A 23,206-nucleotide genomic window follows, 5' to 3' on the forward strand; every position below is an offset into this window, starting at 1 on the left:
CCTTATTTGAGGATTGTCAGAAAATAGTTATCCTTCAAGCATGGAATATTTTATCAATTACACTTTTCCCTCACCAACCAATATTATCACAACAAGCAAAACACACCTAAAGAGCAAGTATGATTCTCTGCTTCCTAGTTAAAAGACAGTAATGATAGTTTTAAATCCAGAGACACAAACAGATGGACAAAACCAGAAGGTACACACTCACCAAAATTACAGACATACAAAGTACTTAAAGAAATCTGGTTTTAGACAATTGTAATACAAGCTTTAAAATTGTATGGAATGAAGTAATTTAAAATTCCTAGAAATGTTGAAATAGACTGTTGTTTTTACACCTTCATCTCTTATTTTTCTTAAACAGTCTTTTTATATTTAAGCATAATTTACTTAACAGAAGACAAACAGCATTAAACACTTAGTTCAACTTTTCATTTTTACCCTTACAACCTAGAGCCCAAAATTGGTATTTACAGTAAGTGGACATTCTAAGCCATAATATCACAACACTTAAATTTTAACACTTCCTGTTAATTTTATTCATAACATTTTCTTTATGTTACTGTACGTTATAGAAATTATTAGTGCCTGGGAATTTTTTTTCTTTCCAGAAAACAAGCAGTAATTGAACAATGAATAAAGGTTACTGGGAAAACCAGTTTGTTGTCTAATCACATATTTCTCTCATGCTTATTATTCCATTCCATTCAAATAACAGTATATACTAGGTGGCTACATTCTAGCCTAAATATGTTCCAGTTATTCTTAAGCCTTAATTAAGGATGTACTACAAGGACCTGAACTTGTATTTTAGATTTGCAAGTGAAACTTCAGCTGCTAAAGTTAGACAAGTAGCATTGTAATGAAGATACATACTGAGACAATTCCAAAAGGAGAATTAATTTGGTGGTACTGTTTTCACCTTAAAATTACTAATACAAAACTCATCATTACCCTCTAACTTAAAAAGATGTTTGTTTGTTTAAAGTTTGGCAGAAAAGAAAACAAGTTACTAAATTATGGTTCAATCTTGAACCATATAATGCCCCATGAAGAAAGCTAGTTGTAAGAAAACATTTACTTTTAAAAATTATTTTTCAAATAAATGGTAGAGTTAGAACTGGACATTCAAAATAAATTCTATCACATTGTTACAGCAAAGTTTAAAGTCACAAGAGAATCACCCTGTTTTTTACTGCTCTAACAAAACACTAGTTCTCTGACATTCACCCATACTAAATACTGACACACTCATTCTAGCTTTTTTATATTACTTTGTTTAAAAACAAACTGAAAAACCTTGTTTATCTTTAATTTGACCATAAGACATTAATTCAAATCACCTGAGCATAGCTGAGCACAACAGAATTCTCAAAAATGTCTTAGAACACCCCCAAAATGCTTTACCTTGGTGCAGAGCTTCCCCAGGCTCCATGCTTGTCTGTCAGAATGTTGATAATTTTCTGTATTAGTTGAGTTGCAGTCACCTGGTCTCGGTACTTAGCTGCCATTATCAAATGATGACACATTTTTTCTTCTTCCCGTTTGTCTGCAGAATACTGGGCACACAGTGACTAGGAAGAAAATAAAGACTTCATTACTTTGCATTTTAATTATACCGTCCAAAGGAACTTTGAAGCACTTCATAATTAATTACTTATACAAAACCCTTGAGAAATAAGAATTAACCCCATTTTACAGGTTTGAGAATTGAGGCACTGTGCAGCTGCCCACAGTAAATCTGTCCAGAGAGCCAAGCAAAGGATCTTGGTTTGTCATGAAGTCTTTACCCACATAGCATACACACTCAAGATTTAGCAAATGCCAACACATTAGTGGCCTGATTGCATAATAAAACATATAGGCACAACCACTTTTATTTTTTAACAAAGTAAGTGAATAGCATTATAAAAACAAAGAGGTGAGTTTCAGAATAATGAATGCCAGCTAACCGACCAGACCACTCCCGTGGACTTCATTAGATTTGGATAGCCAACCATTTGCTGTTGTTTGTATAAATATGTAACTATAAAAACTAAGGAGAAAATCTACATATCTTCAGATAGACAGAAGACAAAAATGTAGATGAAGACTGAATTATCTTTACCAGATGGCTTCTTGAAGTCAAGCACATTTGTAGGCCAGCATGGGAAAGTTAATCATTTCCCTGGCTGTACTACACCTGTTGTATAAACATGTTTGCCGAGGTACTCAAAACCAAATACTAGCAAATAAGAACTGAAAGTCACACCTACAAAACAGAACTCAAGACTAAGAAAGATTCTTTGTTACATTTTCTTATCATTTGGGTTTTGTTGATCTTCTGAAAATTTGTCTGTTAATACAGAACTCAAAAAATGGGCACAAAATTTAGATCACCCCCCTCATCAAACCACATGAAGAGCCACAACAAATTCAAATATTGGTAGGAACAATAAAGGCTTTTCCCCACTTCAGCACTCCCTGTTTCTAATTTCAGTTTTCATCTGGCAATTCCACAGATCACATATGCCAGACAAAGCATTTCAGCCTTTGTCAATGATTGGATTATTCTATGATCTAGTTAGTAGAATGGACACAAATGTCTGCCTAACAACAACAAAAAAATTGCTTTTTCTCTGTGAAGCACAGCTGATGCAGACACTGGTACAATTATTTCTTAGAGTTTAGATAACAGCACAATATTATACTGCTTTTTAAGTTTAAAACAGTAGCAATGCTTTTTCTATACAAATCTATCTATATGTACAAGTATTAAAAAACTGTTGCAAAAAAATAGGCAGGCTATGAATGCTATTCATATATGTGTACATAGAAACATATACATGTCATATAAAGTGAAAGATAGGAAGAATGTGGAAAAAAGCACAAGTAAAATAAAATTTTGGGTTGTGTAGATTTTCATAGACATTAGACAACAAAAATGCACCAACAGATGAATAACTTTAAAGAGCTATTTTAACAATTTCAATACATTTACGAATTTCCTCATAATTTTTCCCACACCTTAGAGCAATGCTCACCTGATGAACAGACATCCAGGAGTGAAGAATGGGCAGCTGACTTTCCAAGTCAGAGAGACATCAAAAATTGGCTTTTCTACTCCTATATAAAGCACTCTGCCACCCCCTTCACAAAAATATAAGATGGCTAAATCATAACCAACACTAAACAAGATTTTTCTAGCTTTTTTTAAATACAGCTGTCTTTTCCAATACATTAATCTATTTCGCACTCATGATGATTCTGAGTTCTTTTCAGCACTTTGTAAATGTTTCATAAGCTGTTATTTTTAAGTTGCCTGAAAGGGCAGAATTCTAAAAACAAGTGTATAAGGTAAGCTAAATAGTAAAATGTTTTAAAGTGCTCTTTAATGGATCCTCCTTTACAATTTGAACAGCAACTTTTCATATCTGACATAAAATCCATAGATATAAATCACATTAGAGGGTTATTCTTTCCCCATTATCAATCTCTGTCTCTTTATGGAACATTAAAGTCACATTTGACCTTAAAACATGATAAAATGGAAATCAAACTAGAATGTTTTGTAAAAGATATAATGAACTTGTACCTCTTTAAAAAAAGTCTCTTCATGATGTAATTTTGAACGCATCCTTCATTAAAGACCAACAAAGATTTTCAAAGTGTTGCTGTGACATTCAAATGAAGGAAAAAATGGTATTTTATTGTCCTGACAACTTCCATGAAAACAGAATTAGCCTGTTACAAAACAGAAATGTATAGGACTCCACTTTTCAGAAAATTCAGCATTTAATATGAATAGAAACCTGCAATTACCTACCAAAACTGAGACTCCCCCACATGCAGCAATCCCATAAAATTATAACATCACTCCAGGAGGGACTCTTAACCATAGCACACGCTTTACAATATATATTTTACAAACAAGAACAGAAAGAAGCCACAGTTCTGCCAAGTATCTGGCACACGCATGTATAGTTACTAACATTAAGAAAGTTTTGCAAGAATTATCTTCTCTTTGATCATACAGGTGACTCGTCAATTGTTCAGTGGTTCCTACCCATGATATATGCCAAATATTCAGCAAAAAAGCAGCTATTTCTCCCTCTCCCTCTCTCGAATAATTTTTAATACAGGAGTGAAAGAAGATTGGCTCCACCCAAGGAAATGGAAAGAGACCCATCCCAAAGTAGTCAGTCACCACTCAACTGTTCTGAAAGCACTAAAAATTCTCCATTTCTTTACTGTATTTTTTTCATTTTCCAGATGCCTTCAGGTTCACCTGATCCACTACTTTCAGAGATGCAATACCAGGATACGGAGTGGTACATGTTAATACTTCACACTAAATCCCGATCATTCCATTTATATAAAATAAAAATTCAGCTTGATTTCTGTTTGTGCACAAACTCAAAAATATATTTTTGCAGTTTTATTTTTTCTTTATTGCTTGATCTCTTGCTCTTGCAATATGCACCCTGTCATACTTGAATATGGTTTTACAAATAGATACACAGTTGCATGCAAATGAATTTGTCAAATCTTCCTTCCACTAGTGCTTTGGCTTACATAATTTTTGTTACCTATTTGGGGAAGTTTGTGATTATACTTTCATTACACAAGTACTGCAGTCACACTCATGATGAAACAAAAAATGTTGAAAGGAGAAAAATGTATTTTCACATATACACTCCACAAGTTATCTATAAAAAGTCTTAAATTCAGTGGCTGTTAAAAGTTTTACAAAAAGAAAGTGTATTAAGCAGAATCCTTTGACCCAGCATGGAGCAGAGGAAAGATGCTTGTTCTCTACCCCTTCATACAGGATGGAACAGAAACCTTCTCTTTGCCATTATCGCAGAGCAGAACAGAGTTCTCTCCTCTCTCCCATTCGCTGCTTGGACAAGACTGCAGGCTATTTGAAGATGTAGGTTACCTGAAGATTTATTTTTAAGGAACAGTAATTCTAAAGGAGCACAAGGTCATCCAAGAGGCAAGTTATAGGTATGAAAATACAATACATTCTACATGCAGGAATTCCAGAAATACTATTGCAAAATACTGACAAGGTGAATTAGTCTATTCTGCCTGTCTATATTTCAGTGAAGAGGAGGATTAATCTAGTGTTTTCAGAACTATTTTGTCTTTGATCTTTATAAAAATGTCAAGTAAAAGATTTTCTCTGCACAGTACCATCTGCATGTGCACCTCTGCAGTCCCAAAACTACAATGTAATGCTTTCCACAAACTACAAAAAAGTTTAATAATGTAGGGTTTTTAAAAGCTGTGTTGTACCTTTTTACTTTTATTCTTCAACTCAAAGATCACTGAACACTTTTACATATGCCAGTTCCTTTGTCTAATCTGGCTAAAAGCTACTTGCTTTGTGAACAACCTGTCTCAGAGGGTGTCATTTAAGAGGAAAGTCATCCATTAGATAACACGTAGTCTTGCCAGTAATGCAAATTCCCTAAAAATAAGGATATTTTGGTAAATGAAGGAGCTCCTCAATCCTCTGCTTTCACAGATCTTTGCACTTGACCTCTGACCTGAGGTTTAAAGTCTGGACTAAAAATGCTACCATGGGAAATCTTACAAAGACTCCTGAATAAGACTTAGAAAAATGAAAGCTTAAAACCTCAACAGCGAACAAAAGTCAACCAATGACAACGTCTGACAGCCACCGTCAATTCTGAAGTGATGCCTCTGTCATCCAACGACTCAAAGTATTGATTTCTCTCAGCATGAAAAAAGCTTAAGCCAATGAAATAGATATAGCATCATCCCCCCGATAATAGCCATCAAGGTTAACACCAGCAGAACACTTATCAAAGTATCTCTTCTATTTCTTCTTGTTTTAATGGACTGAACACAATGCAATGGCTTCTCATCTCTGCAACCTATAGTTTTCCAAACCTCATTTATCCACTTTTCCAGCCTGTTATCCGATTTGAAGATTAAAATGAATCTGCATCTAAATCAACTTTGTTTGTAATACAAGGGGGGGGGGGGGGGGGGGGGAGAAAAAAAAAGTGGTTCTGTAGCCAGACATTCCCAGGGGAAAAAAACATGCATTTAAAATCACAAGGCAGGGGGCGGGGGGGAGAAGAACAGGACAGACCCCACAGTTGATTTAGATCACACCAAACACAGACTGGTAAAACTATGGTCATGACCAGAAAAAAACCTACCACAGTCAATTTGGGTTAGTAATTAGAGAGAAATGCAAGGATCTCGAGAGACATCTGGTTTTAATCTGTGCTGAGTCAACAGCTTTATTTTTTACCTTTAAGTCTCAGAGTATTAAGCTTTAGTAAACCCAACTAAATGCTAGGCAACAGCTGAGATTGCATCTTTCAAATGAACCAAATTTAGTAGAGTAGGTAAATGAGACAAACTAAGAAGAGTTCAACTGGATATAAAAACAACTGACATAATAAATAAACAGTAAAGAGCAGAGACAAATAACACCAGATTTCTATTTATTCTGTAGTATCCATTAGTACCATAGACTTTTTTTTTTACTTTTTTCTATGATGCTTATTTAATTGATACTATCTGTGTTACAGTAGCACCCTTGGATCACAAAGACAAAGCTTTACACAAACAAGTAAGAGCCCTTACTCCTTGCTAGAAACTGGGATTTGCTATATGTGCCCTACATTATTCCAATATTCTAACTCTCTAAGCATCACTGTTAACCACTGGCATAAACAATACACAGAGACAAATGTTCTTTTTGAACCCAAGAATGTACACATGTCCAAATGTACACATGCCCAAATGCTTTGCATTCAAAGCATGCACTAGGATAGACACCTTTCCCCCTCTCTCTTTTGCAAATCCAGTTTATATCTGCAGTCCCTTCATACTGTTCTTGTTTTAAAACAGGCTAAGATCCTAAAAACATTATGCTTGGGCATTAAATTTGAGATCCTTTGGGTCCACATCTTTAAAGTACAAGGCATTTTTCAAGCTAGAAATAATCAGAGTACAATTCCCCTATGCTCTAGAAACAGTAAAGCTCAGCACCTATGCAATAAAGCTGCATAGATGGCTCCGTGCTCTCAGATTAGATATTAAGCAAAGAAAGGAGCCAGTGATGATCTTTTAAGCCATTTCCCAACCACACTGCATCAACGCTGACATTCAACTGCTTCAACACCACCACAGAGATTAGTACTGTATTCACGAAAGAACTTCTAGTCCAATGCAACAAGTGAATCAGATCCATGAACAACTTCTGGAACTGACAAACTCACTTATTTTATAAGGAACGTCCACTCTGTCCAGCAAATGAGACATACACTTACATAGTCTAAGGATTCACTACACATGTTTAGTGAGGGCCAAATAAAGGTTGCACTGCTGTGATTTTTCATAACTGTTGGATACTTGGTTTGGCAGTCTTTTCATATTGTCATTTCTACACAACTTATGTTTTTAAAAGGGAGAAAAATACCTTTTAATCAGACGAAAACATATATAAGTCTAAAAGTGGGCCAATTACAAAGACTGCTATCGCTTCAACCAAAGCAAAGCATAGCAGTGTTTGATTGTTACCTCGCCTGTAACCAGTAAAGATGTGTGAGCAACTTGGTACTGCCAGAAGAGAAATACAGTATTTAGTTCCAGTCTCCAAAGGTGTAGTGGAAACTGGCCTAGGGAACTGTCACAGTCCTACTTTCAATGCTCCCCAGCTTTTCTTTCTGTTCTCTTTTATCTGCAGGCCCTTTCTCATATTACCCACCGAAACTTCGCCTTTTGTTCTTGCTGTTAGTACCTTACTCTAGCAATAGCATCAGGACACTTCCTCCCTTCTGTACAGTATGAAGTAGGGGAAATAGTTATCATCCGCTACAATGGTGGTGCTGTCACCTCAGGAAACGTTTGCCAAATAAGTCTTGCTGTGGCTTTCAAACCATTCTTCAAGGTCTTGTGAAAAATCTTCATATCACCAGGGGCCAGATGGCACATTTCCAATAAAACACAACAAACTAAAACTCTGAAATGTCCTCATTCACTAACTGTGACCACCGCCCCTCCAACTGCCTTGTTCCACTGAGGCACAGTAAGGACCTCTATTACCTGTCAGGTAGGTGGAAGGTAGTCCAGCAGTTTTGGCCCCAGCAGCCAAATAATTACTTCCCCAGGATTGAGATTTCCAGACACCCTACTGCCAGCACAGTTCTTTTACAACTTACAGCACCAAGACTTGGCATAGGAGTGACGCTTGAACAGATTGAAAGTCACATGCAGTTCAGATGGCACAGATAAACCTTAAATGAAGTCTCTAAGAGCACGTAACACACACTATTGAGTATTTTTGAACAAAGCAACTTACTAATTAAGAAGCCCTTAAAGGTACTACTTAAGCAGCAATTTTTCACAAGTTTTCTGTCAGATGAATTCTGAATAATTTTTCATAATAGGGGCAAAAGGGGAAACAGTAATACCTCAAAACATGGGAAAAATGGAAATTCTCAATGAAATAAAAAGACGTAATATTTTTTAATGTTTTCATTTGGAAACATTTTGCCAACCTTCTTTTCCGAAACAAGAAAAAAAAAAAATCTAAAACTTAAAGTAATTCAACCTCTGAAAGCACTAAGAGTAGGAAAATTTAGCCAGAATGATTCACCTCAGCAGCAGATAAACCAAAAGATAATTTGGAACCTTACTACAAAATACCTTGTACCACTTTGACGTATAAATGTGGCTTCAGCCTCTGGCTATAACAAAGTGAAAGGCATTTCTGTGAGTTAAAATTCTTTAATTTCTATAGCTATCAAAGACACAACTATAAATACTTAGGTATATTAGTATTTAATACATGACTTAAGTTAATTGTCTCAACACCTACCTTAAAGGAACATGTATTCCTACATAGGACTAATTTTTATTATTATATAGGAACTCGCATTCATATTATATGTAGAATACAATGCAAAAATAATCAACATACCTCTGTTGATTTTGTTATTTGTTGTTTGATATTCCTGCTACATCACACTCACTGAATCTCCTTATAAATTTGCAAAACACATGCAAAGCAAATTAATTTCCAGCCAAAATCTTTACATATACAGTTTCCAAGATTATGTAGAGTTCCAGAAAGACAGAAAGATTAGCCCCTTGAGATATCCCTGCAGCCTGGGGTTTGTGTTTCTGTTTCTATTTTCTACACAGTTCCCCTCAAGCACTTTTCAGCTTTCCCTGTTCAGCGTCTTGGTTTGAGAACAGAACTCTGATTTTAATCCAGGAGCTTCAGAATGTAGCAAAATATACCAAGTCATGAACAAAGAACAGAGAAATCACATTCATTTGAGATAACAAGACATTTAGGCATAATAGTTTCCTATCTTGCCATGACTGGTTACATGCCAATGACAAGCAGATCTCTAATAAGCTTCAGTACTTTGGATTCCAAGTTGGTTTCAGACTGGGCTCCTTAAGATGTCACTTATGACACTTAATAAAAATAATAAAAAAAAATTGTAGCTTGCCTTTCCGTAACTTTGTTCTGTACTCTGATAACAGAATCAAAGGCATGTTTTGAAGGTATTCTACTCTGTATAGTAGTCTAGTACTCACTAGACATTAAGAACAAACAAAAAGAAAAAATACCATCAACACAAAATAAAATCAATGTATACATAAAGGGATACATAAAGGCAATTAAGATAGATGTAGGAACATATCACCTATAATTCTGCACCAGCAGTGGAAGGAGCTTTAAAAGTGTTCTGTGCCATATTTGGCAAACCTTTTGTGAAACCTCAGCTATTAAAGATTCACACATGAACACAAACTCACAACACAAAAGGTAACCCATCTGTCCTTCACCAGCTTCTATCATGCTTGCTCCAAGAGCTAATTTAGTAGACTTGATCTCTGACAGTTCAGGACTTATTCAGCCTCTCACGTCACCTTGACTGGCACATATCCTTGAGCAACACCACTAAAGAGGACAAATATGTTTCCTGGCAAAGTATTTCCTTCCCAACACACAGAGAAAAACCCTTTAGTTTCTGCCATTAAGTCATTGCACCTTCATCTGTATCTGCAGAAGCATTTTAATTCATTATTAAGGAAAAGTATCAAGGGCTTCTTTTTTTGTCAGAGGAATTTCAAATGACTATCAGAGAATCTGTGCAAAAAAGACTATATGGGATTTTATTCCAAAGTCTATGCTCAGGGCTGCTGATTCACAAGTTTCTAACTTACATTCCAAACTTGCTCTTCACCTTACAGGAAACTAAGATTCTTGAAAGGCTTATTCTTTGGAGGACCAAGTATTTTAAAAGCAGGATATTTTGATTAAGATGATGATGAAATGGCAAAGATTAAAAAAATAATAATCCAGAAGCAAATGGGAAGGATTCTTAAAATATGGTCTTTTATAGCAGTTATTCGTTAAAATCATTCCTAGCCACTTACTCTGGAAACATGTTAAGCAGTCACAATCCCAGCTTTAGCTTAACCTCTGCCTTAACTTAAAGCCTCCTGTCAGAATTCCTATAGCATCAAACTATGAAAAGCAAATTATTTTAACTTTATTTTTTACTTCTCCTTTTTTCAATAGGCTGTGTTTTGTATTTCATTCCAACTAGTGTATGAGGTTTTCTTCCTTTGTGATTGGTTCTCATGCATTTATGTAATACAACTTTGGAATTTCAGACAGTATGAGATAGGTATGAATAGGATTGGGTTTTAATTAACATTTTTTATTCATAAAAAGTTCTACCACCCTTGAAAGGTTGACATTTGGCTCTAAAAATTGTTCGGGGAGGATTATTTAATTTCTTTTAAAACTGTGTGATTGTATTATCCATTAAAAGACAGCATTTGAAATATTCTGACTATTCAAAGTGTGAGAAGACAGCAGTCTCTGCTTTAAAAACACTCATTCACACAACTCTAGATCCTTATACTGAGCAATACAGAACAAGGATTAAAACTACTCCATAATAATTGCTTTAAAATTTTTATTTTTATTTAAATGAAAACACCACAATCATGCAAGAGTCAGCATTACAACTACCACAGATGCTACCTTCAGAGAAATGAAGTACTATGTAGCACCAAGCAGTTTCTACTGGCATCATCTTTATGTTGTCAACGGGGTGGGTGGGGGCAGAATACTGCATAAACATATTCATTTACATTTACGTAAGAAGAACATATAAGATCCATTTCATGAGTTTTCTGTTTATCTCTCATTTCAATATTAAACACCAGAACTTGTGAAACATCCTATTCCAAGGCTCTGATGATCTCGTCAAGTTTTATTTTTGGCTTTGTTTCAGTTCAGCATGCAAGGTTTTTCTGTCTCGTTGGGTTTTTTAAATGTTATGGGGGTGTTTTCATACTCCCCCTCGATAACAGTTATCAGCATTTATTACAAACAACTGAACTCATGGACATTAGTGTAATGGCACAAAACAGACTACAAAGTACAACTGCACAAATCCTGCTTAACTAGATTTCACTGACTTTAATTCAGTGTAAAATAATAAACTCCATACTTGAAGCTTGTTATGTTTAGAGCACAATAGCCATGCAGGATAAGAAAGCAACACAAATTCTGTGGAATTTTGAAACAAGAATCTGAGATTTGATGTGAATTACAGTTCACTTGTTAACATTATAGGTATTGAAAGAAAGTACAGTGACTGATCAAAATCACCAGCTTCCACCAAGTATGCACAAAAAAGAAACTACTGAAATGATATAGAACGTTATATAAAACACCATAAGTGACAGTTATTGGACATACCAAAGCACCACGTAACAACATTTCTCACACACTTTAACAGCTTCACTTACGCTGTAGCCAATAATCTACCCCTGTCAACTTCTAATATTCCAATATTTCTGAGTAGCTTCAAACAACTGCCATTCAAAAATAACCTGAGAAATACTCCTCCCCCTCCGCTGCTGACCATATGAAATTGCCTTGCAAAATGGTGTTGGTCCAATGCCAAGACAGGTGATGCTGGCTTCAAGGCTATCAACAACTGCTCAGAAATGAGATATCTGGGGTTTCTAACAGGCAGCGTAGGAAAAAAGAAGCAAAAAATATTTCAAAAGTCAGCATATCTGATTTTTTTCTTCTGTAAATGCTTAACGCATTCAGAACTAACAGTAGCATAATTTAGAGATGCCTGTAGGTGGCATAAGGTCCTCCCAGGGCTGAGGGCCACAAAAGAGCCAGCACAGCTGAGGAGCACCCTGTCCTGCTGGTGGTAGCAGAGAGAGGCTGCCCCACAGGCTGGCCAGAGGCCAGGGCCAACCCCCCATCCTAGTGATGCCCACCACCTTGCTATGGGCTCCCTGATCCTTTCCAGGCCCCCAGCCATGGGGCAGGTGGGCTTCCCAGCCTCAGGCTGGCCCTGGCCCCACAGCCCTGCCCTATAGTCGGGGGTCTGTGCTGGCCCTGGCCACCCTCTTCCAGGGTTGCCCTGCTCTTCTCATGGCAGGTGGCAGGTTGGAGATGCTGGGTGAGGTTCTGCCCAGGAGGCTGCGGTACTGCAATGGGTGCCCACCTTACCCCCCTGCGGGGCACTGCCAGCCCTCGCAGCACCATGACAGTGTATTATTGTAAGTCTCTGGTACCAAGTTATGACAAAATTTGTTTCACAATTGCCATATATTCTCTATAATATAGTAACCCATCCAATAACTGAACATTTTGCTTGCTTTTTCTGTCACCTTCCTTAAATATTTCTGAGGCAAGAATTTGCATCAGTCATGAAAGATGGAATCTCAAATTGACCTAAGGGCAACACACAATTCAGGATAGTTTGATGAGATTTAAATCTCAAGTTTCCACAAGGACAGGCAGGGAGGAGGATGGAAGGAGCACAAACATTTCAAAATCCATTATGCCATAACCTTGGCATTCCTACTAAGACCCAGAATTTGTTCCAACAAGTTTTTGACAAAAAAGCCCAGTATCTTGGCACTAGGGCACAAAGGAAAAAAGCATAACGATGACCAAGGCACTTCTGCTGCTCATTATTATAGTCACTATCATCGCCTTCCAAGCCCTATTTCTAAGAGCTATCTAAATCTTTTCTTTTAAAATGGCCAGAAATCTTTGAAGATGCATTTTCTAAAAAGTGAATTAATAACAGGGACCTAGAAATGTGAGCAGGAAAAACATCGGAGGAGTGGTGAGGAAAGTATCAGGAAATATATCATCTTTCTATTGTAAAGCAGAACAATGAGGACAATTTAGTTTTCTGAATGGTACTTTTTAAGGATTGACTCTGCCACTTCCAGCAGGACTTCAGATTAACTGTGAAATCCAGAGGTCTCTAAGTCACTTGGCACCTTCCCTGACACACTGATCATCTGAAGAGCAACTTAACTGCCTGATAGATCTTCCTTTTCATGATCTAAGACCATCTCAAAGGGATTGGCTCAATTTTCTCCTATTTAGGTCAAAGAGAAAAATCAGTAGGCGGACTCATTCTGTAAACATTTCTATAAAAGAATCAGATGAAGCAGGAAGAAAAAGATTCAAAAAATCTATTCTAGTGATTCCCATCTAAAAGCTAATATAGGAAAGTTAAGATGAAAAGCTGGACTGCAAAGCAGTGAGACAGAAGTGGCAGTGTGAAAGGACCTTTCAGTTCCCGTTAAGAATTCTGATTAGTGCAGTCTTTTTCCCTTTTCTGGACAGCTGTATAGGTCTACTCAGAAATAAAAGGCTACCTTTATAAAAGATTAGGAAAGTTACCCTTGGCTGGGTTTGGCTTTACAGTTTTCCATCATTTCCCTTCCTGGATCCCAGACAGACTTCAAGCCCCACCTACTACAAAATAAAGATAATTTTAGCAATTTAATTGTAAAATCCTTATTTAAACAATTACTGTCTCTTTTCACCCATCACTCATGGAGGTATTTATTTCAGTGCAGTCACCATATCTTGTATTCGGAACAGAGCATTCTCAATGAAAGGCTGAAGCTTTCATTGGAATGAGAAATAGCAATTCAGGATAAAATATTACAGTAGATGCAATATTTTGCACAACTTCCTCCTCAATAATATTCCAATAAATGAAAGAGAAAAATAATCTATGTGACTAATAAATACAGGTAACATTGAAAACCTTTAATTGTAAATGTCTTCAGGCTCTACTGATGAACTTTTCTAAACATCTCAGTATCTTAATGCATATGTTTTACTTCCCACGTTGCCCCAAAGTTGATTTTCATAAGCCACCTTCATGAACATCAAACAATAAACCTGCATGAATCAAACTTTGTCATGCCTAAATGAGGAGACTGCATTAACTACAAGATGAGACTATGCATACTACGATTTGAGCGCAAACAAGAGAATGACCAGTGTATCTATAGCTTACATAATCAAGAAGCCATAGGTCAAGACAAGTAACTACTCAAACTATGGACTAGTCTTTCAATACAGACTTCTATAGGGTCAGGTATGCTACTTCTTTTAGGCACATCCAAACCTGTTTTGGGGTTGCAAAAAAAATCTAACATGAAGATACTTGTTCTCCCTTTCTTTTATAGAAATATCAGTGTGCAAGTGCTTGGATAAATCCTCCAGATAAAAAGTGGACTTTACTTTCTAAAGCTGGTAAGTGTCAGAGTTTTTAAAATAAAATCTTTTGGAGGATATACACATAACCACATTCAGCTACAGACAGTAGTTGAATGGGCCAGTAAAAGAAAGCATACTGCAGGTACACAAACTTGTATGCAGTTTTCATACAGCTGCAGAACAAGCTGGCTTCATAGAGTCACTTCTAGATTTTCATTTCAACCATCAGGTATTATAAAAAAAATTGAAATTTTTATGAGTAACACAAATACTAACATCCTAATACCTGTATTCACCAGTCTACCCTGGTAACTTCAGAACTGCAGTGGTTTCACATGAAATCCAGCTATAGTCAAGTGGGATGGGCTTTAACGCAACAGCCTCAACTCAGGTCAGTCACAAGCAGCATTTGCAACTCAGGTGCTTTTGCCAGGAAAAGTCAAATGAGAAAACAAACATGCAGAAATAGAACTAGAATGCAGGGAAATATTTTGCAGTTTTGTGACTGCTTTCTTCAATTCCTGTTATAAACAAGCTTCTCACATAAAAAACATGTTTTTGAAAATGAAATTGTATTTGAGAGAATATTCAAGACTACTACCAAAAGATTGTCAAATGCATCTGGGCTATAAATGACAATGTTTTGGATCAAAAGTTAACACTCGTTTAGCAATCGGATGCATATTTCATCCTTAATGAAGGCCTGAAAAGAAGAGTTCACTTTATTCTGGATGCAGGTATCAAAGCAGATCTCACAAAGCAACATAGGTGCATCATCTAAGGATCTTTTTCACATTAAGAATCCTATTAGAAGGAAAACACTAAAAGGTAATTGAATTTCCCTCAGTTATCTTCATCTCTGTCAGCTCCTGCTACAATAACTTACTCTCCAGAGCAGAGATAACTCAATTCTGTCCAGCAAGCATATGTTATGAATCTCCAAAGCAAACTTGTCTAAATCATTCTGGTCTTCTATCAAGGTTGGCTGTGGATATGAACTCTGACAGAAAGCAAACAAATTTATTTTTATCTTTTCAATAATTCACTTCCCTGTGCCTTGATGGAAGAATCTAAAGACATAAATGTTTCCACTAATTCTGGAATTATAAAGACTGGTTGAAAATATTTTATCTGGAAGTTAACGCTATTATAAACTGTTTGATTCACCATTCTGTTTTAGCAGAAACAAAAAAAGTGTGCTACAGCATTTTCAGGTTTCTGTAGGTATACAAAAACTAAAACTATCATCTCATGCTGTAACTGACATCTTTTTCAGAATGGTTTTGACATTTATATTTTACCCTTCAATGGAAATGTTAACTCTACAAATAATAACAACAGAAGTATACTCTAACTTTTTATTTCATCAAAGCTCTTAAAATATCAGTAAGCACAAATTCTCCACTCATGAAAGCAAACTACTTTGATTTTAAAAGTCACATTTTAGGAATGTATAATGACTCATCTAGACCAACATCACAAAAGAAAAACAAAACATAAAGCAGCCAAAGGAAGGGTAAAAGACAAGAATCAGAAAAGCTACTTCTGGAGGGAGAGGAAAGAAAATACTAGATAAGGTTCTGGTCAAACTAACATTAACCATATGATTCCCATCAGTTTATGATTATTTCAGGCTGTTCAACATATATGTAAAAAAAAAGTCTGAAGAATTAATGAATAATGAAGTGACAAGGTTCGTTGCTGATACTAAGCTATTCAGAGTTGTATAATCATGAAGGAGTTGTGAGGAACTGGAGGGGGAGCTTGGAAGACTAAATTATCATGGTAATAAAACAGCACAGGAACTTCAGTGTAGACAAAAGAAATGTTGGAAAGAATCTAATTTTAGATATAAAATGACAGACTCTGAGTTCACCTTTATCTTTACTTCTTTTTGCCATAATGAGATGGTATTATCAATGGCATCGTTCTATGAAACCATCAGCTTCGTACAGGATAATCAACAAACACACAGGAATCAAGTAAAGAATTAGGAACCACTGGGAAGAGAACAACACAGAAAACGTTGTGTATTTATAAATCCCTGGTTTGTCCACACCTGGAATGCTGGGTGCAGTTTTGGGTCTTCCATCAGAAAATATGACAGAATTGAGAAGCATTTCGGAAGGATTCAGAATTGGAATCACTGCCACAGAAGAACTAACTATGTAACAGTAGGATTTTTCAAGGTGGGGAAAAAAAAAAAGACAACTCAGGAGGCATAGAAGAACTCTGTAAAATCATGTGGTATAAAGGACCCTTTCTAGGTGTGTTTACATGAATGGGTTCTAGAGATTCTTACAACATTAGATGGTGAGTATCACCAGGAAAAAGCAGGCCAAAGAGATGGAGAGTGCATGCTCAGAAGTTTGTGTGTAAAAGTTTCCCAAGAGCTGGTAAACTCTAGGGACTGGCAGTCTTTTTTGAACCTACAAAATATGATCAATTCAGAATACCACAGGTCTGCTGAATCTGTACACCACCATTAGCACACATTAGCACCAGCAGCAGCTTGTATGACAGACAATATCCCAGAGAGTGATGGCTACTTTACACAAACAACGAATACAGGATTGTATATATACCCCCATGAAGCAAAGGACCTTCTGCAGGACTGAGGCTATTGGAATAAACCCTTCGTTACACTTGTTGGAGTCAACCTCCCAACTGTAAGCTCCAACTGTAAGCGTGTAAGTGATGGTGTTGTGTGTAGTTATCAGCTATTAACAGTAACAGCTTTATTCTATTAATTACAACAGTATAATGAACAGAAGGTGTTCTAAGAAATACTGGTTGTGATCCGTGTCTCCCCTCCAACCTGACTTGCTACCAGGGAAAAGGCATCTTACAACACAAGAATGAAACTAAGATGCCAGTACAATTTGCAGTTAACTCAGTGTAACTCTTAGCAAAAGTCTATGTGGATTCAAAGTTTCACTGGGCAAATAGGGGAATAATCCCTGAAGGGGTACTAAGCACATGGCCTTCATTTCTGGCAAGCAAAAATCAGAAGTCACTTCAAATTGCCCAAGAGTGGGAGTGTATTCTGGGAAAGTGTTACCATGTTTGCCCTTTTAATAAACTCTTCCTTAAGTCTCCACAGATAGGATAATAGGTTTGATAATGGACTTATCAATGTGATTAGTCTTGCTCATCCATGTTGCAGTAGGAATCAATATTCCAAGAACAGACACAGAGTAGAACTACTAGGATGATGTAGAGTATGCAGGCACCACCCTAGAAGAAAAAAACTTAGAAGAATAAAACTCATTTAGCCTACTGAAATGAGGTGAGAAGATGTAATAAATAATAGATAAAAAAAGTAAAATTAAGAAAAACTAAAGAAAAAAGACCACTGAGGCCAAAAGATAATAATAACATAGTAACAAAGAAATATATGCTGAATACAAGTAAAAATAAATTAGAAGTTTAGAACTAAGCAGAATATTTAAGTTCAACCTACCAGTTGGAATAGTGAGAAAAAACACCTTTGGGTATTCAGGTCCTAAAGATCTTTTCTGACCTTGTCAGCACCAATCAGAATTATTTTAATATAATGTCTTTCTCATTTAGATCAAACCAACTTACAATAAAGCACACAGAGCTGTGTACTGTCACCAGTGTGTTTTCTTCAAAGCTGAACAACTCCTAATACTGTTGTAAAAAAGGTACATAAGTAATGCAAGTTATATTTGGACAGGAATTTTAGAAGAAAATGTCCAGTCAAGCACAATAGGATATTTGCTTTGTTAATGCTAGAAATTTACACTCTGTGTATACTGTATTACTTCAGTCAAGACTCTTTTAGAATCACTACCTGGCATGAGCTACCATAAAAGTCTGCACATAAATAATAAACAAGGTAAACACTACTGATTTATTTTTCATGAATAGGTGAGAACAACAACATTTCTGATGGGAATATCTAATTTGAAGCAAGAAATTTCTCAGCTAGCTAGCTTACTTTTCATATTACGAGCATAAAAAGATGCAGCAAAACATGGAAAATGTTTTCATAGACAACACAAAAACAATATAAGAAGATACAATATTAGGGGTTCAAAGGAAACATGTACCATCCATCAAAAGGCTTTTTAAAAGACCAAAAAAAAAAGCTGGAATGGTTAAGCTGCAGAGAAAGAAGGCTGTAAGAAAATGGCATTCTTCAAGAAGTCTGTTCAAAGAAGGAAAACAGAAAAATGTGTCAACTGTGGCATATTAGTTTTAAAAACAGAATGAAACAGACCAAAAGAGTTTGAGGAACACTTGCATAAAGGCATAAAAGGCAGTAATAAATTATTTTTCAAACAAATCAGAAGCAGTAAGCCCGTTAAGGTATATCTGTAGAGCTAATAGAAGATCAAAGGATAAAAAGAGCTCTTGGAACACAAGACCACCACAGAGAAGTGCTAGCAGAGAAGTTATAAAAGAAAACTGACAAGTGACCAACTGCTAGGACCAAACAGTATTCACTCAGGTGATCTAGAAGAACTCTGGGATGAACGCAGCTGAGCCACTAGCTACAGTGTTCTTGTTCAAACTGCCTCAGTGCCAGAAGAATGAAATATGCCAAATGGACTCTGGAGGACAGCAGGGAACTACACGGCAATAAGTCTGAAATTTATAAAAGGCAAATTGGTAGCTGTGTTTAAAGCAAAAAGCAAACAATGGAATAAACACACTGGCAAGAGTCATCATTGCTTTTGTAAAGGGAAGTCATGCTTCATTAGATATCTTTCAACAAGCCACTGGAGACAGACAAGAAAGATCCAGTTCATAAAGACCACTGTTTGAATGCCAAAAAGATTATTAAAGAAAGGCAGGATGCAGTAGGGCATATGAGAACATCCTTATGTTGATAAAAGCTGATTAAAACAAAGGAAACAGGTTTAAAAAAATATTAGCTAGTCTTCAGAGTGGAGGGAAATCACCAATTGAATCTCACTGTGTTATTGCACATATTTAGAAATGACCGGAGAGTGGAAGAGGTGTCAAATTTTGCTGATAGCTTTAAGTAATTCAAGGTAGTAAAGAAAACAATCAAACATGAATAATGCTAATACATTGACTGGGAGATAAAACAATAGGTGAAATTCATTTAGAGAACTACAAATCTTTTTCCAAATTGTGATCCCTGACACCTGGGTAGAATCAAGGAAGCACCCTTGTATAATTGCACTGTTCTTATGCTTGTCCCTACACATGTACTATTCAGCTCTGCTAGAGACAGAATACTGAGTTTGATGGACTTGGTCTAACCCAGTACAGATGCTCTTGAGTCTCAACAAACTATTCATCTGTGAAGCAAAAAAGAACATTATTAATGTAAATGAATATAAAAAGGCATGGAATTTCCAAGTGGATTGTGTTAATATCCTAAATGATTTGGGATTTTGAATGCTCTAAACAAAGTTCAAGTTATTCAAGTTCACTGCCAAATTGTTTCCTATTCCAGAAAACTGGCAGAACCTGTGGCTCTATAATATCCTAATAACTAAGAGATGTTCACCTGAGTATTTGAACAATTCCCATCACAAGTTAGTATTCACAAAGAATTATCTGCAGTAAGTGGAACTTACCTATATAAATCCTGCACATATTAATGTAAACCAGACATTCATATTTCTGTACTTGTTTTCCTAACACGTGACCACTTAGGAGTAACTCATTAAGTCATTGCTGCGGAAGAAATATTCCACAGTATAGATTATTATATATTACTCACTTCTTACTGTGTATCAATTTACTTTAAGAGTTATTCGTTCAAAGCAGTTAAGTAACAAGTTTGAAACTTAGAATTTGTAATTAAAAAGAAAAAAGAACAAAGAGAAACCAATCTTAATAAAGCGCTATTTCGACATTACCTTATTTATGTGGATGGATCTTGTAAGCATGCACTAATTGTTATTCTGGATTTTGTGTGGTACTTAGCTAGCTAGTGAACTAAATAATTAAAAAACAAACAAACAAAAAAACCACCTCACCCTGTCAGCCATACAATTATGGATTTCACACACACACACACACACACAGAAAATACTTAAGATGCACTGCCACATCAAAAGGTAAGTTCAAAAAGGAATGTCTGTTCCCAGTCTAGCAGAACATAGATCACAGCAGAAGCATACAATGCTCCTCTCCCTTCTTCTAATTACCTCATTTTCTTCACGCCTATGCTGTTTCAATTCAGCCATTAAAGTAGCAGGGCAAAATTATATAACATAAGTGGTTACAGGAATTGAGTCTTTGGCTCCTTCTGGCAGAGGATTTTTTAGGTTTCCAGGGTTGACAAATGCTAAAATAACAAGAATTCCAGAGCATGTTCTGCTAAGACTTCCAGAGCCATGGAGAGTAGATTAATTAAGCTCATTGATAATGTCTAGTGAAAATAATCAGCTGTAGCAGTACTTAACAAGAAGGGGTAAAAAGTTTTTAAAACAAAGGAAAGTTTATCATTCACAGAAAGTGAAAAATAAATGTGTTAAATATGTAAAAGGAGAGAAAAAAGGCCGTAAAAAGTTAAAATCTCATACAGCTCATACTGTAAAACACTGTGCAGAAAAGACTCATGTCTTCACAATATTCCTGGATTTTTTTTTGAATTACACTTAGTATGTAAATGAAACATTGCATAGATTATAAAATGTGGAAGACTCTTGACAAGATACTGCTAAACACTAAGCATTAATTACAAAGCAATAAACTTCATTAGCATCAGAAAAACAAGAACAGATTTTTTTTTCATATGAAATAGCTACGGATATGAATCTATTTCATTTCCATATTCAATATGACTTGAAAAGACCAATAATATGCTGATACTTATTAGATTTAATTCATCACATAGCTTGTCTCATAATTTGCCAAAAACATTATCCAAAAACGGTAATGAACATCACTTCTTGTTTCATTAGAAAAGTTTTAGGAAAGAGTAGTTCTAAGATGGATTTTCTTTCAAGCTGCTTCAGAAACAATATTATTATATCTTTGATAGCTCTTAGACATATTTCTGTAATACATTTTGATTTAAAATTGAGATATAACAAAAAAAGATGTCTCATCATTCCAGTGCAAGTTTTTATTCCTTCTCCTCCCATTGGTTATTAAAGCATAGTGAAAGAGAAACCACAATTTTTCACTTCTCCTTTCATAATCAGGCAATAATCTATCCCAACACTTCCCAGAGCACAGGGAAAATGTTATAATGTTCAAGCAGAAAATGAACTTCTCATTTCAGTATCCTTTGACTCACATGAGACAATGAGTCCTAAAAATTGCCACCTCAGGAACATGAGAAATTTAATTTCCAAGTTTGGGACTTGTCAACATATTACAGCAGAACAAAACCAGTTAATCCTCCAATGGAAAAAACAAATATTCTTCCATGCCCAGCACTCTGTTGAAGAGTTTATAAAACCCCAAAAAAGTGTTTAGAAATGAAAGCCAAAATTTTTTCTTCCTTCTACCGACAGATGGTGCTATAATGCCTAACCTACCCAACGCAAAGGACAGCATTTATTTTAAAAAAAAAAAAAAAAAATCTAAATTTGAGAGAGAGTTATGCCCATCCATAATGAAATGTGTAAAGCATTATTTTTCTATGAGGCTACATCCAACTTCCTTTCTGTTGCCACATTACCTTTTTGCAATCTTACGGACTATAACTTTTGGTTACATTACTACTGGACACCTACAACTTGTGCTATCAATTATCTTCATATTTTCTGTAAAGATTCATTGCTGATAACCCACACTACTAGACAGAATACCCACTGAGAGCATACCAAAATCTTTTGTTCTAATAAATAAGGTCATTGCCATTAAGTGTGTTGAATAACACGTCATATAAAAGGGTGTTGTAAGAGCCACAGAAAGATTATTTGATGCACGAGTTCTATAACAAAGCAGCTTTTATTAAAAACACTGGAAAATTATATGGAGAATAGGGACCCAGTCAAGGATTAAAACTTTCTTTCCCGCAGTAAATGTTTGCTACATATAGAAGTAACAATCATCTACAGAAACTACAAAGACACCAAATACCTTTCATAATTCTTTCAAGGGCCCTCAAACATTCTCTTTGATTTATGGGTATTCTGCCACAATTGATTTGCAGTACTTTTTAGTTACTTCCTCTGATGCAAATAACATCTAACATTTAATGCTTAGTACACCAAAGGGGAAAAGGTGCAGAATATACAAGATTATCAATCAACGGAACCACTGAATTTTGTTTTCTGCCAAGGAAACAAAAAGCAAATAGCTACCTTCAAGTCACTATCAGAACGCTTGCCTAGCCTTGCATCTTATCTCTGTCAAGGCAATACTTGTATTAACATTAAGATTCGGTTCTCAGCATGAGCCATGAAGTAAAACATTCAGTTTATTACACACAGCCTATAAATTGATACTGAATAAGAATTAAAACTGTGAGGAAGTCCAAGTCTTCCGCATGAAAAAACATAACTGAACAGAAAAGGGCAACAAATTTTACAGCAGCTGGAAATGCTAGATTTAATTATTGAAGAGAAATCATGCAGAGAAGTTAGCTGCCTACCATGATTTATAACAAATGCAAAGGGAAAGTAATGTGAAAATCTCAGTTAATCAACAGAAACAGCCAATAACAAGAATGCTAGC

The 23,206-nt window shown here is 35.8% G+C and overlaps 1 protein-coding gene across 5 annotated transcripts in view; it reads right to left on the reverse strand.

Annotated features, from left to right (window-relative positions):
• Positions 1-23,206, reverse strand: part of LRBA (LPS responsive beige-like anchor protein) — a 434,158-nt gene that overhangs the window by 250,597 nt on the left and 160,355 nt on the right. For all 5 annotated transcript variants that reach the window (XM_069780575.1, XM_069780554.1, XM_069780564.1 and 2 more), the window contains one exon: positions 1,411-1,577. In XM_069780575.1, the coding sequence (XP_069636676.1) occupies positions 1,411-1,577 (167 nt within the window). The remainder of the gene's footprint in view (positions 1-1,410; positions 1,578-23,206) is intronic.

The sequence above is a fragment of the Haliaeetus albicilla genome, chromosome 1 (genome assembly GCF_947461875.1).
Source record: "Haliaeetus albicilla chromosome 1, bHalAlb1.1, whole genome shotgun sequence".
NCBI classification, from domain to species: domain Eukaryota; kingdom Metazoa; phylum Chordata; class Aves; order Accipitriformes; family Accipitridae; genus Haliaeetus; species Haliaeetus albicilla.